Consider the following 17939-nt stretch of genomic DNA (forward strand, 5'->3'; position numbering starts at 1 on the left):
GCCCTGGAAAGGCGAGGGCGGGCATGCCCGGGCGTCCTGGGCGAGCCCTGGAAAGGCGAGAGCGGGCATGCCCGGGTGTCCTGGGCGAGCCCTGGAAAGGCGAGAGCGGGCATGCCCGGGCGTCCTGGGCGAGCCCTGGAAAGGCGAGAGCGGGCATGCCCGGGTGTCCTGGGCGAGCCCTGGAAGGGCGAGAGCGGGCATGCCCGGGTGTCCTGGGCGAGCCCTGGAAAGACGAGTCTGGGCATGCCCGGGAAAGACGAGACCGGGCGTGCCCGGGAGGCTCGGGCGAGCCCGGGAACAGCGAGTCCGGGCATGCCCGGGAGAGGCGCGTCTGGGTCTGTCCGGGCGGCCTGGACGAGCCCGGCATGGTGATTGCTCCCTGGTCGCGTCCTTGGTAGGTGCAAGGCGATTGTGTACACCCAGCGGTAACCGCTACACACTCATAATAATAGAAACCAACTGCAAATGGCATATGAACACATAATTACCACCAAAGGTGAATGGAGTTATGTCTTCACCCCTGTCTGTCTGTCTGTCTGTGTCTGTTTGTTTGTTTGTTACTTGCAAAATCGAAGAAATTTTCAAGTTTGTCGGTCGGTCGACTTTGTTATTTTGTCTGCTTGTTGTAGATGTTTGTATATGTATGTACATTACTGTATGTAGATGTATGTATATTACTGTATGTAGATGTATGTATATTACTGTATGTAGATGTATGTATATTACTGTATGTAGATGTATGTACATGACTGTATGTAGATTACTGTATATAGATGCTTGAGCGCCACCTGCTGGGCGGTGCGTGTTCGGAATCACTATAAATAAAGCACGTTGGTTGCATGTTTTTTCCTCGGGGCTCGTCTCATCTGTCGTTTCTCGTATTGTCGAAAAACACCACAAATGGCGCAACTTGTCAGATCAACATTTTATATTTATTCAACAAATTCGGTTTTTGTACATTATAATTTACAATATACAGTATTTCCTTTCTCCAGGAAGTATTTATCGAAACAATTAGCTACATGTTGTTAACACGGCCCATCGTGGATGTCACGTACTCGTCGAATGAACAAACATGCCTTTCTTTTATTTATATTTCATCCCCACAGAAGGAAATAAATATTTGGTGATTCATTCTTTTACTGCATGCTCTCCTGGCTGGGCGGTGTATAGTTTACACTTTTCCTCAGGTTGTAATTGGTTAGTGATTACTCATGTGTTTTTTGCTTTATGAATATTTATTTATTTTTAAGATTGTTAGTTTAACTGAAAGGCGAAACTGCGTTTATTTTATTTGGTTCGTTCTTCCTGGTTTGCTGTACTGCGTTGATATTATTATTATTAATAATGGCGAGTGAAGACCCATCTCCGAAACGCGTCGAGCCGTCCCGGAATCGATATCCTTTCTGCATCGTCTGGACGCCTATTCCGTGCCTAACGTGAGATTATTGCTGTTGGGGAGAGGATGGTGTAATATCCCTCCACACCGTACGTAATAAATATAATCACTGTATAAGCAAACGATGTGTACGTACCCACACTGATTTTCTTGTGCTTATGAGGCCAGCATTAAGGCCTGCCTTTTTATAGAAAAACAGGTTTAAAAAAACCAAACATTTGAACAGCCTTGGACGTGCACTTTGACCCCACGGCCAACGGGCCAAGGCACACCGTCTATCATGGCTGTCCCATTAGCATACACATACACATGCACCTCAACCCAAACCCAAGGGCTGAAGCACATGCCATGGCCATTCAAAACACATGCATCCTGACCCCGAAGGGCCACAATGCATGGTCGGTCATACAAGTGGTTTTAACACAACGAGATCTTGTATCGATGATGTTTGAATGTTTCTTGTGTTGTAGATGGCTTTTGCCGATCATTGGTCACATGGGCATCGCCACGTCATCTGGAATCATCCGAGACTTCGCTGGGCCATACCACGTGTCGGTACGACATTGATTTGTGAAGCGCGGTTTGAGTACTGTTGGTGTTCATTCCGTAAGTGATACGAAAACAGTGTGTGTGTGTCAGTTTGTGTGTGTGTCAGTTTGTGTGTGTGTCAGTTTGTGTGTGTGTCAGTTTGTGTGTGTGTCAGTTTGTGTGTGTGTCAGTTTGTGTGTGTGTCAGTTTGTGTGTGTGTCAGTTTGTGTGTGTGTCAGTTTGTGTGTGTGTGTGTGTCAGTTTGTGTGTGTCAGTTTGTGTGTGTGTCAGTTTGTGTGTGTGTCAGTTTGTGTGTGTCAGTTTGTGTGTGTCAGTTTGTGTGTCAGTTTGTGTGTGTCAGTTTGTGTGTGTGTGTCAGTTTGTGTGTGTGTGTGTGTCAGTTTGTTTGTGTGTGTCAGTTTGTGTGTGTGTGTGTCAGTTTGTGTTTGTGTGTGTCAGTTTGTGTGTGTGTGTGTCAGTTTGTGTGTGTGTGTGTCAGTTTGTGTGTGTGTGTGTCAGTTTGTGTGTGTGTGTGTGTCAGTTTGTGTTTGTGTGTCAGCTTGTGTTTGTGTGTGTCAGTTTGTGTTTGTCAGTGTGTGTGTGTGTGTGTGTGTGTGTGTGTGTGTGTGTGTGTGTGTGTGTGTGTGTGTGTGTGTGTGTGTGTGTGTGTGTGTGTGTGTGTGTGTGTGTGTGTGTGTGTGTGTGTTTCTGTGTGTGTTTCTGTGTGTGTCGATTTGGCAAAATCCGGATGAGTCCATCATGCAGAATATAATCGATTTGATGACTTCGCCGGTTCAAGAACGTGCTACTGGACTCTAATGTCTGCAAGTCTATATAACGGATTGTTAAAGTGAATGTACAGTACGACCTGGGTTGTTCGTTTTATTCTGGAGGTACTCGGTTGAAAAAGAGGAGGTGTACTCCTGGCTACCACTATGCGTTGTTTGCGGCCTACGTTAGCACAATCTTTGCATACAAATGGACCCTCTCCTCTGAGGGTAATTATCTATGCTTATTTTGGTTGTTTTGATTTTCTTTTGTTTTTTATTTCCAGGAAGACAACATGGCGTTTGGAAATCCAACCAAGTATGTATCTGCTGTTTGTGAAAACAAAGTGGTGTGAATGTTTATTAACAACTGCGGTTCCTTCAAGTGTTAGCATGATGGCGAATGACTGGACAAAGATCTAAGATTACACTGTCTAGCAGAACCTCGTATCTCGTCTATCGCCGAGACGGTCTAGGGTCTCGACGCTGGGGACGGGGTCATAAGCTGGAATCTCCATTAGACTTGGCTTTGGCACCGACATTGCAACGGCATCCCTCCAATGAATATAAAGCACCGACTCGGTTTTTACTCGAACTCTACATTTATTCGAATCCTCATGGATTTGCCTGGTGTTGGTTTAGTGGTTAGGGTGCCGGCTTGGGATCCGAGGATCCTGGGTTCGAATCCCGGTCGATCGCTGAATTAACACCAGGGGGGTTGACTCAGCCTGTCATCCTTCCGAGGTCGGCAAATTGAGTACCAGTTCACTGGTAATTCCCTGTGTGTCGCAAGAGGCGACTAACAGGGTTGGGGGCAGGAAGGGAATCAGGCCATAAAACATTGCTTCAAAAAGGGGACCACAGTGCCCGAAAAAGGCCATCCCCCGCTCTGCGGGGAAAAATGGCCTCTAAAGGCGGTTCCTGTACATGCAACCTATGTACATTCACGTTTGTGTTCCCCCCTCTCCCAACTGGTATTGGCAACTGGATCCCTCGAGAGTGGTGACCTCGCGTACCTGGGACTCTGCCATACATGAAGCTTCGGAGGAATACAAGCAGCGCATGGTGGGTCCGAGGCACATGGTCAGCTGGCCCGAGGTCACATTTTGGTGTACGCGAGTGCGATGACATAAATCTTGCAGTGAAGCTGTATTGGTGAACGTTGTACAGTTAATTATGAAACGATGTATACACAAAGAATTAAGTTAAGCACCCCCCCCCGTTTTTTTACAACCTCGCACATTACAAGTTTGTTGTCGTCAAAACAGTGTAATATACCCATGATATTGCTATATTTTCTGGAGAAGTGATATTATGGTCACATAAAAACATAACAATCATGCCGTTTTCAATATTTTATTCTGAATAATTTAAGGTGAAATTTTTTGGGAATTTTAGGCATATTTTCACCTCAATTTAAGTATGGAGCTATAGGTCCATCACGGACAGTGTGGATGACGTTTATGTTTTCTAACGTACAGTCATTGTTCTGAGAAGACCTCTAGCGATCTTTGCGTCAATAACGTGTGTAGGACCCACGTGATCGGATCACTGACTCAACCAATCACTTTTTTTCACTTTGATCACTCAATTTCATCAATGGATAATTGCTAATGTCATACCAATCATTATTTGATCTCACATACCTTAGAATATATGCCAATGTATACATATACACAAAGAATATATATTAGGGGGTGCTTACCTTAATTCGTTGTGTAGGGGTGCTTAACTTAATTCTTTGTGTATATATAGGGCTGGTTCAGTAATGTTGGAGGAAATGCCTTTGCATATATCGAGGGCCATTGGAAACATGATCAGCACTGTTTGGTCATTTATATCATTCTGAATCTATTGATACTTCCTTGACATTATACCCAAATGTTGTTGCATCGCAGGCAGGTGCTATTTTTACCTCCGCCACCAAAGGTGGATGGAGGTTATTTTTTTCACCCCTGTCTGTTTGTTTGTCTGTCGGATGTCGTTTGTGAGCAAAATATCTCAAAAGGTTGTGGACGGATTTTGACGAAATTTGGCAGATGTAGCGTATCTGTGGACGCCCAATCCGTCCTACTACCTAATTACCACCACCGGCCTTAAGCGAGGAGATACTCCCACCCAGGCCGCAGCATGATTGGATGCGCTGAGCGAAGCGAGCTGTTTGGAAGGTGGTTCCATAAATTACATGGACGAAATGACTCGATTTTGGTGAAGATCCGGATTCGGCTACTAGAATTTTAAAACGGATTCTTCACCATTGAGAGGGCCAAAAACGATACATAGCGGGATATCTCAAAAAGTTGTGGACGGATTTGGATGAAACTTGGACCGGTTGTGTGTGTGACGAGGACGATTCAATTCGATTTTGGTGAAGATCCAAAATCCGGATCCAGCTAGTTGAATTTTAAAAGTGATTTTTCACCATTGAGTGATATGGTCAACCAGGCAGAGGTTTCCTCGCTACTGAGTGCCGTTCTAGTTTTTATTTTATTACTTCCTGTCCTCTGCTCTCTCATCCCTCGCGTCTCCCTCTGCCCTCGCGTCTCCCTCTGTCCTCGCGTCTCCCTCTACTCTGTGACCCTCCCGGATCTTCCAAGATGCACGTTCTTCCAGGAATCCCTTCCTGGTTAAACATTCCAAAAATCCAGACTGATTGTACACCTCAACTCTTGTTATTTTCTCCCATTTATGGAACCACCTTCCTGAAGCTGTTCTATTCCATTCCACCCTCTAGTGCTCCAAGCAGGCATTTCATATCATACCTCATTCTTACCTGAAATCTTTTCTATGCCCTTTAACACTGCCTAACCCAACCTTCTACTTGCAGCCTACTGTTTCCACATCTTATATCTCCTCTTTTACTGTTTATTTATTGCTTTGCCTCTTTCTCTAACCATGGCCTGACTGCCAAACTGACCCATTACAATTACATCAGTTCTTGCCTTCTTGCCCTCTGTCGTTTTGCTCTTCCATGAGCCTCGATTATGTGTTTGTATGTATGTGTGTATATATATATGTATGTGTGTATATATATATATATATGTATGTGTGTATATATATATATATATATATATATATATATATATATATATATATATATATATATATATATATTGTTACGGATCCGGGGGGACGGCACTCCCGTTAGCAAGGGGGGGTTAATCCCCTTGTCCTGTTAAGCTGGCCGTCTCCGCCGGTCCTGGAAGTATGACGTCACTTCCAGTCGGTAGTGAGTAGGGTTGTAAGCCAAATCCGTCCTACTACCTAATTACCACCAAATCCTTTCCCTGTTTGTCGTAAAAAGGCGACAAAAAGGGTTGGCGGCAGGAAGGGCATCCGGCCGTAAAACATTGCTTCAAAAAGGGGACCAAAAAACAACAACAACCACGGTCCCTGAAAAAGGCCAACCCCCGCTTTGTGGGGAAAAATGGCCTCTAAAGGTGGTTTTTTTTTTTTTACCTAATTACCACCACCGGCCTTAAGCGAGGAGATACTCCCACCCAAGCCGCAGCGTGATTGGATGCGCTGAGTGAAGCGAGCTGCGACTCGGGCCGTTAACAAGAGACTAAACCCGATTATAGCGTTGGCCGAATCGTGCCACAGGTACTTAATCGAAAGAAAGGACGCAAACGATCGAATAAGAGAAAACCCAGAAAATAAGAAGAACAAAGAGTGGGTTTATTAATTATATACAAAAAAACCCAAAGAAGAGGAAATGAAAGTAATATACAGAAGAAGAAGAGCAAAAGGACACGGTCTTACTTACAACCCCAGACAAACAAACAGATTTACATGGGAGGGTAATGGCAGGCAGGAATGGCTGGAAGGAGAAGGTCCAGGCAGGCTGGCAGGGCAGGAAGGTCCGGGTAGATGCACAGCGTCGAGGTCCGCTCCAGTCCACGCTCCGGGCTTTAGGCGAAACCTGGCGGCAGCTGCACGTATTAGTTTCACGCGGCCTGACAATGTGGATATATGGCGAGATTGTCGTTGCCAACGGACCCACTCTCCTGGCTTACGATTCAGCGTGTTCTCCTCTTGCACCTCGGACCTCCGCACTCTTCTCTCCTCTCTCTCTCCTCTCTTCTCAAAGCAGTCCCTCGCAGCCGCTTTTATTGCGCGTTCTCGTATCCAGCCGCCAGCTCCAATGACACGCCTACCGGTCGGGTCACCTCGGCCCTGGTTGGCCGGCAAGGGCTCGCTGGCTCCACCTCTGATGGTGAGTTGACGTGCCACACCTTGTTCTTGTGTCCCGCCCCCTTTTTCCTCGGCCTGAGACCGCATGTTCAATGGCGGCTTGGGGCCATCAGCCGAACCAAGACAAGGGGGCAGCGAACGCTGCCCTACCGCTACTGCACTTTGAAGAGCGGCAGATGATTGGGGAAATTGAAGGGGCCTATCTTATTTGATTAATGCAACGCAGATTCAACTATTGGGAACAGATCCTTAACTAAAACACATACTAATGAAATAACTACAGAGAGGTCCTATGGTGCTCTACGTGTTGTACATGGACTAACTAGGGTGCGATCTTTAATAAAGCCAAATAATGGGGATATTTACAGGGGATCATTTATAAGGGAACATTTACTAAAAGTTACAAAGTGAAGGTTCTAATAACCGTAACACAGCACCCGTTTCTCCTCCAGGGCCGTCCCGGCCCGAAATAACTTTACTTAATGTGACACTCAGGTGTAGTAACCCTCTACTATTAACCTTACCCTTGAGTGTGACAGTTTTAAAACAACTAAGTATGTCCCCCTGCTACGTTGCATCCTACCTAACAGACTCATGCCCGCAGGATAACCGAATCACGAAATTAATTCGCAAACAACACATAAAGCCGGTGGGGAGCATTATTTACAACACACTAATTATGTACACTGCAAACCCAGGACCTATCTTTTGGGAGACAAAAATATGTTTGAAAGAGGAAGGAGCATGCACTGTACTGTACCGATACACCATACCCACATGCCCGGGGATGCACAATTGATATTGCAGTGCACCCCCGAGCAAAAGAGCATTACAATTCACCAAAGCACCAATCAGCACCAAAAGCACGAAAAGCACCATCCAGTGCTCATTTCACACGTCATCACATTTCAATAATAAACAAACTGATGACCTTGTCTTGTTTCTCCCGCTCTGCTGGCCCGATGTTTCTTGATGTTATCGTTCTTGTGGCTTGCTGCCTATTTGTGATAATAAAAAAAAGGCACACAACGTGTCCATTTTTTATTTATTTATGGCCAACAGGGGCCAACTAAGGGTGGTCCACCTGTATGGCAAAGGGGCCACCTCACCTTGGTCCGCAAGCAAGCTTTTCTCTGGCCATCATGGCCGGTCCCAGCAGAGGGGCCAGGCCCCAACACGTGGGGTCCATAAGTGTGGTGCTTAGCCACAGAACCATGGTCCATATGGTGGTGCTAGGCTGCAAGTCGTGCGGTCCATAAGGTGGTGTACTGGTCCAGGCAGGCTGTGCAGCGGCGGTTCGGGCACACAACTGTGGCAACCTGCGCACTCCCCCCAGACCCAAAAGAAACAAGCCGTGAGTGGGGAAGGAAGGACACAGCAAGCATCGGGGCAAGGGTACACATTAATACAAGGTAATGCAAGGTGAGGTGCGCATGGGAGCGAGCGGAGAAAGCTCGTCCCTGCTGTACGTCACCCCCCCCCCCCCCCCCCGTCACCTACCCTACCCTTGCCCTTACCCCGTATTTACAAAATTCTACACATTTACCAATTCCGTCTCTATTGTCCTGTCTTCCCCATATCTCCCCTAATACCAAATTCGTCCACAATCACTCTAACCAAATTTGCTATCAAACCGAATTTCTCATCAATTCCTCCAAAGGAGGAAGAGATGGAACAACAAGCACAATGTCACCCCCACGTCATGATGCGTCTCACCATTCCAAACATTTGCACAGACCGGTGGTGTGGAGTCCTGTCACCTTGGTGAGTGGATGTAGATGGTGCGAAGAGATTTTCTCCTAACTACCTTCTAAATGACTAACGCACTTATTCTACCCAGGGTCTTTCCCTGCCAAACCATTGGCCATCTTACACTATGTGGTTCTAAGAACCGAACTCCCATTGACCAAACTGTGGTGCTCACCAATTTGGGGTCTCACTTCCCCGATTCTTCACCCTGTGCCTTCGCACAATTTCCGGGCTGGGTCGTGTGGCGCTCCCAGCAGGTCCGCTCACCTGCACACCTCCGCCACTGCAGTTGTCTCCGAGCTTACCTGCTCCTTACCCTAACCTACCTGGGGAAGGCCCTCTGGCGCTCTCACCCCACTACCGCCCTCTCTGGCGTCGGGCTACCCGGGTCCGTCCTCCGGATCCTCGGGCCCCATTGAACAACTCTACTGGCTCCCAGAGCCTACCTGCGGCCTCACCTGGCCGACATACTAACAGTGGCGGAGTGCCCATTCAATTACACTCACTAACAGGCCACACGCCCAGCCAATTGACTCCACTAATGCACCCAACACAACACTTCCGTGCAACTACCCGCACCACAGATGCCAATATCCAACCACAATTTACCTACTCCCTCTACCTACTTTTAAACTACCCTCCCTGGGTATTCGTGAAGGGGTCCATCTTCCCCATCCACTCCTTTCCCACCAACCACTCCACTCCACGTATTCCACACTACTCACTCCACACCATCCATTCCATACTCCATTCCATCTATTCCATACTCCATTCACTCCAGACCATCTATTCCATACTCCATGTATTCCATACCAGCTATTCCACACAACCATTCTCCATACACCTGTGCTTCACTTACACACCTGGTGTCACCTGCACACCTGGTGGCACTTGCACCCTCCTTTCCTCCCAGGCTCATTCATTCAATGCAATACACTCAACTCAATGCACAATCACAATTACTCACATGTCCACAATGCTCTGCTCATTCACTTTCACACACACACACACACATCGTTCACGAGCATTGCCTCATTTCATAACCAGCACTACCGTGCACTTTCATACCAGTTCCTCATTTCATCACTCTCACTACAAACACAACTGCATCATCTGGCTACCTGGTTTCCTCTCTAACACTAGTGCTTCCCCCAGTCATCCCTTATTCTAAGCACAACCCACGTCGTTATCAACCAGCTAATCTACCTACGTCCCCTACTACCTGTACAATGTCACTACTTAACTCTCATGTTACCTATGGTCACTCTAAATCCCTATCATTTTATCCTAACCCTCCCGGGCTAGTTTGCACAGCCACCCCATAAACTAATGCTCATGTGCCCTGAGTATGATGTGAGGGATGGTGGATTTGCCATCTCTCCACATCGGGCATCTCCCACTATTCCATATACCCATCAAATTTTGCCCATCAAATTTTCCCAATCAAATTTGCCAATCATTACTGCCAATCATTTTTACTGCTACCCCTAATCGTCCATTATTCTGAGCCTCTTGGTACGTCATTACATTTTCAAAGCTCGGCTTCCCAAAGCCGAGCAATGAATGCGGGTGGTTTGGTCTCCTGCGGTTGGGTCCGTCTGGCATTCGGTTCAGGGGAGGAGGTTTGGTTGGGCCAAGGTTCAAAGCACCATCCCTATGCAGGGCCTTTCGCTCCCATGCGCGGTGGGCCAGCTTTGCCCGGGTGGAACGCCGCCACCACCAGGGGGCGCCGTTTCGACCCCTCCTACCTCCCCTCGAACCGGGCCGGTCGCCTTGCCCGGCAAAGCGTGGACTCGACCGTGTGGGGCGGGGCCCGGCCCGAATCGTGCACGACGCTCCGAACAGGAGCGACGCGACACCGATCCCCGCCGGCTCCCGTAGCCCACACCGCCCGGCACGGACCGGGAGCTCGCGTCAGCTATACGTCGGCCTAACCGCTGCCCCGGTCAACGTCGATGCCCCCCGTACATGCTCACACCACTCGTTCCGTTCTTTGCTCATACATCCCATACTCTCCGTCAATTCCACCACGGCACTCTCTGTTACACACCACTCGCTGTCTGCACACTCCATAACACACCTTGGCACACACTTGTCGTTCGCACACTTCTCGCGTGCACTCTCCCCCGTTACGTACTCCGTAACCACCACGGGCGTGCACTCCTGCACATACCCACTCACGCGCTCCGATGTGCCCTCCCGCACACGCGCCACAACCAACTCAGGTGTGCCTCCTCGCACCCGCTCCTCATCCATCTCACTCTCCGTATCACTCTCATCACACATCCACTCCGACGTGCATTCTCGCTCGCGCTCGGTTTCACTTCCATACTCTGTTGTGCATTCACTCTCGCACTCGGTATCACTCCCACACTTTGTAACACACTCACTCTTCGACGCACACTTTTTCCTCACACGCGTGCCATTTTCTCTCACAGCGCACCACGGACCTCCCACAAACGCCCGCGGTACGCTGGGATCCCAAGCGCGCGAAAATTCTTTTCACGCCAAACATTCTCCCGCAAAATCATTTTGCACCATATACCACCTTACTCACCTTTGGGATCCTCCTCTCCACACGCACCTGCAAATCTTTATAAGGATTAGCAAGTACAGCATCAGGATGTGAATTCAGACTTTGTACATTATCCATTTCTCCCTGCCGCGAGTGCTGTTCTACGTCTGCGGTCTCTCCAATTCCAATTTCCACTACTTCTTTGCTTTTAATTGCTTTTTCCTCGACGGCCGCCTGTTCTAATAAAATAAAATTCTCTACTTCGGCGGTCGCCGGCTTTCCCATACCCCGGGTCGCGATCTCTATACCCATCCAGTTACCTGCGCCTTGCTCCAACTCACTTCTCCCGCGCTTCTCAAGCCGCGTTACCACGTCGTGCACAAATGCGACCCCGTCGCTCAACCCGCGGTTAACCTCCCTCTCACACTTCCTTGCTTCATACCGGGCTTGCCCCCTCGCCAACCCCTTGTTAATTTCCTTGGCTTGGCCATTTATGCCCTCCAATTTGCTTCCTAGCCCCCCTATTTGGCTTTCTAAACGCTCCCCCATTCTATTTTCCATTCCCTCACTATCAGCCCTCATTTCTCCCATATCCTTCCTTAATCCCCCCATTTGGCTTCCCATCTCAGTTTTTAATCCACCCATCTCAGTTTTTAATCCACCAATTTGGCTTCCCATATTGTTTTTTTAATTCCTCATTCCCCATTCGTATGGCTGCATAGATCTGCGCCATGAGGTCCTGCACATTCATTCCTCCCAATTGCGCAGCGAGCGCAGCCCCTGCCGCCATGTGCGAGGCGCCATTTTGTGCTCCTGCAACCTCGTGCGAGGCGCCACCATCTTGCGCGCCTGCAACCCCCGCTACTGCATCTTCATTATCTCTCCCATCCTCTATCTCTCCCATCTCTTCCCTGGGGTCCTGGGTCGACTCTACCTCCTCATTCTCCCCTACCGGCACCCGATCGCCTTGATCATCCATGGGATGATTTTAAAATTTGGATATTATAATAAAATTTCGGCCGCTCAAAATTTTGACAATTTTTTAGATGTGAAAATTTGGTTTGGATCCAATCCCACTCTCCTGACACTAATTGTTACGGATCCGGGGGGACGGCACTCCCGTTAGCAAGGGGGGGTTAATCCCCTTGTCCTGTTAAGCTGGCCGTCTCCGCCGGTCCTGGAAGTATGACGTCACTTCCGGTCGGTGGTGAGTAGGGTTGTAAGCCCAATCCGTCCTACTACCTAATTACCACCACCGGCCGTAAGCGAGGAGATACTCCCACCCGGGCCGCATCGTGATTGGATGCGCCGAGCGAAGCGAGCTGCGACTCGGGCTGTTAACAAGACTAAACCCGATTATAGCGTTAGCCGAATCGTGCCACAGGTACTCAATCGAAAGAAAGGACGCAAACGATCGAATAAGAGAAAACCCAGAAAATAAGAAGAACAAAGAGTGGGTTTATTAATTATATACAAAAAAAACCCAAAGAAGAGGAAACGAAAGTAATATACAGAAGAAGAAGAGCAAAAGGACACAGGGCAAGCTTAACTATACAGTCTTACTTACAACCCCGGACAAACAAACAGACTTACACGGGAGGGTAATGGCAGGAAGGAATGGCTGGAAGGCGGAGAAGGTCCAGGCAGGCTGGCAGGGCAGGAAGGTCCGGGTAGATGCACAGGGTCGAGGTCCGCTCCAGTCCACGCTCTGGTCCATGCTCCGGGCTTTAGGCGAAACCCGGCGGCAGCTGCACGTTTTAGTTTCACGCGGCCTGACAATGTGGATATATGGCGAGATTGTCGTTGCCAACGGACCCACTCTCCTGGCTTACGATTCAGCGTGTTCTCCTCTTGCACCTCGGACCTTCACACTCTTCTCTCCTCTCTCTCTCCTCTCGTCTCGAAGCAGTCCCTCACAGCCGCTTTTATTGCGCGTTCTCGTATCCAGCCGCCGGCTCCGATGACACGCCTACCGGTCGGCTCACCTCGGCCATGGTTGGTCGGCAAGGGCTCGCTGGCTCCACCTCTGATGGTGAGTTGACGTGCCACACCTTGTTCTTGTGTCCCGCCCCCTTTTTCCTCGGCCTGAGACCGCATGTTCAATGGCGGCTTGGGGCCATCAACCGAACCAAGACGAGGGGCAGCGAACGCTGCCCGACCGCTACTGCACTTTGAAGAGCGGCAGATGATTGGGGAAATTGAAGGGGCCTATCTTATTTGATTAATGCAATGCAGATTCAACTATTGGGAACAGATCCTTAACTAAAACACATACTAATGAAATAACTACAGAGAGGTCCTATGGTGCTCTACGTGTTGTACATGGACCAACTAGGGTGCGATCTTTAATAAAGCCAAATAATGGGGATATTTACGGGGGATCATTTATAAGGGAACATTTACTAAAATTTACAAAGTGAAGGTTCTAAAAACCGTAACAATATGTATGTACATATATATATATATATATTTTTTAAGTATGATATTGAACGAATCTTACATTTAGTTGATTTTATCAAGCATGGAAGTTTTGCTACAAGCCTGATCAAAAGTATAATTTGAGATTGAGAAAGCATCGACTTCAATTTAAGTGGTATTTCCATCTTGTCCCTTCCTTCCTTGAATGACAGCACAACCTGTGTTGTGATAATTGTCACTCGCACGTGGCCATGGCTCTCAATCTCATGTGCTATGACGGGCGTGGATCCTGGGGCATGGTCCGGCTGTGCTTCCTCATGTTGTTGCACGGAAAGCATGTGAGGTAAAGACTTTCCGATTTTTACTCCCACCAGGGAGTAATGCATTCGATTGTGTGTGTGTGCGTATGTGTGTTCGTATGTTCGTGTGTTTGTGAACAATATATCTGGAAAAGTTCTAAACAGATTTGGATGAAAGTTTGTGGGATGATTGCCCTTGGGATAAGGAAGAATTGATTAGTTTTTGGTGAAGCTCAGGATATTATTCCGCATCCAGGAATTTTTTTGGGGTTTTTTTTGTTTGTTTTACTGCATTAAAGCTTTTATTCTTATTCGTAAATGATGTTTTTCTCCTCTAATTCCGAGATATATCAAAATAAATTATTTGACAGTTAGGGCCTCCCTTCTTTTTCATTTATTGTTTTGGGGAGAGGGGATGTTAAAAAAAACGTATTATTCCAACTAAACCCATGGCGGGAGTATGCGCTCTACTGAGTGGCGTTCTCATGTTTTCCATTTTACTTGTTGAAAAATATCCGATTTTGAAGCCTGCGCTGTCGCAAAAATATTTGACATTTTAGAAATTGTATCACAGGAAGCGCAGGGTCGCTGTTCCGCTGAAGCAGTGAAAACGAGCGTTACGCCTCGGTTCCCCGTCGGGGAAGTGATGTGAGTTGACAAAGTGGAAGACGCAGAAAACATGCTATGGTATGATATTTCGCTCACAAGGTTCAGACATACATGGAGGCGGCCATCTTGGATTTTGACGTGGCGACCCAATTTTCTATAGCGTTCTTCCTTATGCCTAGATACACCCACACACCAGATTAGAAGTTGGTACTTCGCTTATTTTTCAAGATATTCCGCTCACAAGGTTCAGACATACATGGCGGCGGCCATCTTGGATTTTGACGTGGCGACCCAATTTTCAATAGCGTTCTTCCTTGTGCCTCGATACACCCAAACACCAGATTAGAAGTTGCTACTTTGCTTATTTTTCAAGATATTTCGCTCACAAGGTTCAGACATATATATGGTGGCGGCCATCTTGGATTTTGACGTGGCGACCCAATTTACAATAGCGTTCTTCCTTATGCCGAGATACACCCACACACCAAATTATAAGTTGGTACTTCGCTTATTTTTCAGGATATTCATCTCACAAGGTTCAGACATACATGGCGGTGGCCATCTTGGATTTTGACGTGGCGACCCAATTTTAAACAGCGTTCTTATGCCTAGATACACCCACACACCCGATTAGAAGTTGGTACTTCGCTTATTTTTCAAGATATTCAGCTCACAAGGTTCAGACATACATGACATCAGACATACATGGCGGCGGCCATCTTGGATTTTGACGTGGGTTGCACGCACACACCAAATTCGAATGCGGTCCTTCGCTTACGCACGCCCGCACACACGCACGCATGGACGGACACACGGACGGATGGGAAAACCATAGTCCCCCTTTCGCTCCGCTGTGCGACGGGAGACAACAAAATGGCGGCAGGATAGCCTAGGCCCTAGACTTAGAGGTACGCACACTCCCTTCTGAGCTGTGTATCCGAGGCTTGAATCCCGACCAAGCTATAAACTCTCGTCCTAGTGTCTCACAGGCAGGAGGAGGAGGTGGTATTCATCAACGTGTGTGCCATCCATCAGAAGGATGATAAACTCAGGTGGCCTGTCTGTTGCCATTAGTTGGACGTTGAAGATGTCATTTTGCTTTCTACCTTTTTATCCTCTGTCACCCTGAGCGTTGTATTTACCTTCCCTGAGCATAAATTTTGTATCAATGGTGGCATTTCGACGTCTTGAACATTTTTGCTTCTTTCAAACGTGTTTTTGTGCCGTCGTGTGTTTTGGCAGCGTGTGCAGCTTCCTGAAAACGTGGATCCCTTTCCTGATCGCCGTGAGTGCAGCCCTCACGGTCATTCTCGTGCTGAAGCTGTAAAGTGGGTCGTCGTCTTTCATACAATGAATGTATAATGACAAAATGCACCTTTTCGTAAACCGTTTGTTACATCGCGTAACACAAGCACTCGTCGCGATATTGTACAGTAATTTGTCGACATGGTTGTTTTTGCATAAGATGGATTTGCAATTTTTATTATTATTCTCAAGGTTATCTGTTCTGTGTACAAGTTTGAAGTGAAATGAATGAATTCATTTCAATGAATGAATTAAGTACTAAAGGATATTTAAATCTGGAAGTTTCATTAAAGTCGTCTAGTTTTTCGCTTTATAAAAGGTCGTGCCGTGAGATCAATCTTATCTGTTTCATATCCACAAGGTTTGAGAAGTATCCTGGAATTACCATTTCGGGATGTAGCATCATCATGGCAACAGGTACTGCAACTATTTGCACCCGTTGGAGATGCAGCAAATTATAATCTCTGGAGGCTGGTGTCTGCATCTCGTAAACAGTGGATTTTATTAACCCACGTATTTTAGGAGTGCGTCTTCCGTCATGGCTAATGGGGTGTGACTGATGTATTTAGCGTTAGTCCTTCGTCGTTTGGCTTCAGAGGTGAGCCGTGTACCTCACTTCCCACGGCAGTAAACGCTCTTGCCTTTGATAAAATCCATTGTCTACTCTGAGTCTCTGGGCCTGTTGCTCTTGCATTACAGACAAGTCGGTGGTCTCTGTCTTGTACTGCATCCGCTTGGTTTTGCACCATTTGCTCTTCCCATGCTCCGTCCCCCCAGGGTTTCCGCAGGGTGCACACCGTCAGCCAGTAACCTCTATTCTAATGAAACTCCCAAAATCCAGACTCGCTGCTCACCTCCATCCATTCGTACCTTTTTCCCCCCACATGTGGAACCAACCTGCTCAGCCTCTCCATTATCATCCTTTCCTCCAGGGACTCAAATCAGCTGTTCACCACCATCTCAGGTCATCTTCCATCCATACTCATGATCTTTTCTACCTTCATTAAAGCATCCCTTCCTTTCTGTTATGTTTTCCTCGTACTCTTTCATTTTTTGCGACATTTGTTTCTTCCTCCTTTTTTCCCTTCCTCCTCTTGCTGTATTTGAGCTTGTATTTGCCTTGTTCAACCCATGTATCTTCCTCCTCCTCCCCTTAATCTCACTCTTCCCCATACCCATTCTTCCTCCAAATATATAGCTCTTCCATGAGCCTCGAATCTGTGTTTAAAAAAAAAAGAAAAAAGATGTCATCGAACCTATACAACTACTATTACAATACAACAACAGCAACAGGCATAAAGCCATTTTCCCTGCTAGAGGTGGGCGGGGGGGGGGGGGGGGGCGGGGGGTTAGCCTTGCGGTCCCCATGACAATCCTCTCCATTTTACCCTATTTTCTGCATCTCCCCTTGTTAACCCCCTTGCCCGCATTTCTTCTTCCACCACCTTCAGCCAAGTCTCTCGGTCATCCCCGTCCTCTACTTCCTTCTACATTCATTCCCATCGATCTTCTCAACCAGTCACTTTCATCTTTCCTCAACACATGACCAAACCATCTCAACCTGTTTCTCTTCACAGCATCCATCACAGGCTCTATTCCCATCATCTTTCGCAATTCATCATTTGTCTTCCTCTCTCTCAATGATACTCTGCACATCCACCAAACCATTCGCATTTCCACCCTTTCCAGCCTTCGTTTCTGCTCTACGTTCATGACCCATGTCTCGCTCCCATAAATCCCTCCCACACAAGCAGCATACACCTTTCCCTTCAGCTTCAACGACACTCCCCTCCTCGTCAGCACGCCATTCAGTTCCTGAAACTTCTTCCATGCACATCTCACTCAAGCAACCTTTGCCTTCTGATCCACCTTCTCCATTCAGCATGTCTCCTCGGTAGCAAAATGTTTTCACACCTTCCAGCTTCACGCCGTCTCCAAGATCCAACTCAACATTTCCTCCATGTGCAGCTCCCTCTGTGCACACCTTACATTTGAATGTAGCTGCCACACTGGTTATTGACCCTCTCAGACCACTACATTTTTGATGAACCCACTCAGTGCACATTGTACATTGAATGGAGTTCACTCCGACACCCTTCCTGCACACAGCACACGGCCACTTCCCAGTTCTTTCCACCTCACCACAGGCTTTACCA

General features: G+C 47.5%; 1 protein-coding gene across 1 annotated transcript; it reads left to right on the forward strand.

Moving 5' to 3' along the window:
- The first annotated feature begins 1298 nt into the window (after window positions 1–1298).
- On the forward strand, window positions 1299–16114 carry TMEM222 (transmembrane protein 222). Its single transcript, XM_078773869.1, has 6 exons — window positions 1299–1439; window positions 1870–1954; window positions 2982–3012; window positions 3668–3759; window positions 13783–13913; window positions 15721–16114. The coding sequence occupies exons 1-6, from the start codon at window positions 1348–1350 to the stop codon at window positions 15803–15805; spliced, it is 516 nt and encodes a 171-aa protein (XP_078629995.1). The 5' UTR covers window positions 1299–1347; the 3' UTR covers window positions 15806–16114.
- Window positions 16115–17939: the final 1825 nt, after the last annotated feature.

This window comes from Myxine glutinosa, chromosome 3 (genome assembly GCF_964187855.1).
Source record: "Myxine glutinosa chromosome 3, kmMyxGlut1.1, whole genome shotgun sequence".
Lineage (NCBI taxonomy): Eukaryota > Metazoa > Chordata > Myxini > Myxiniformes > Myxinidae > Myxine > Myxine glutinosa.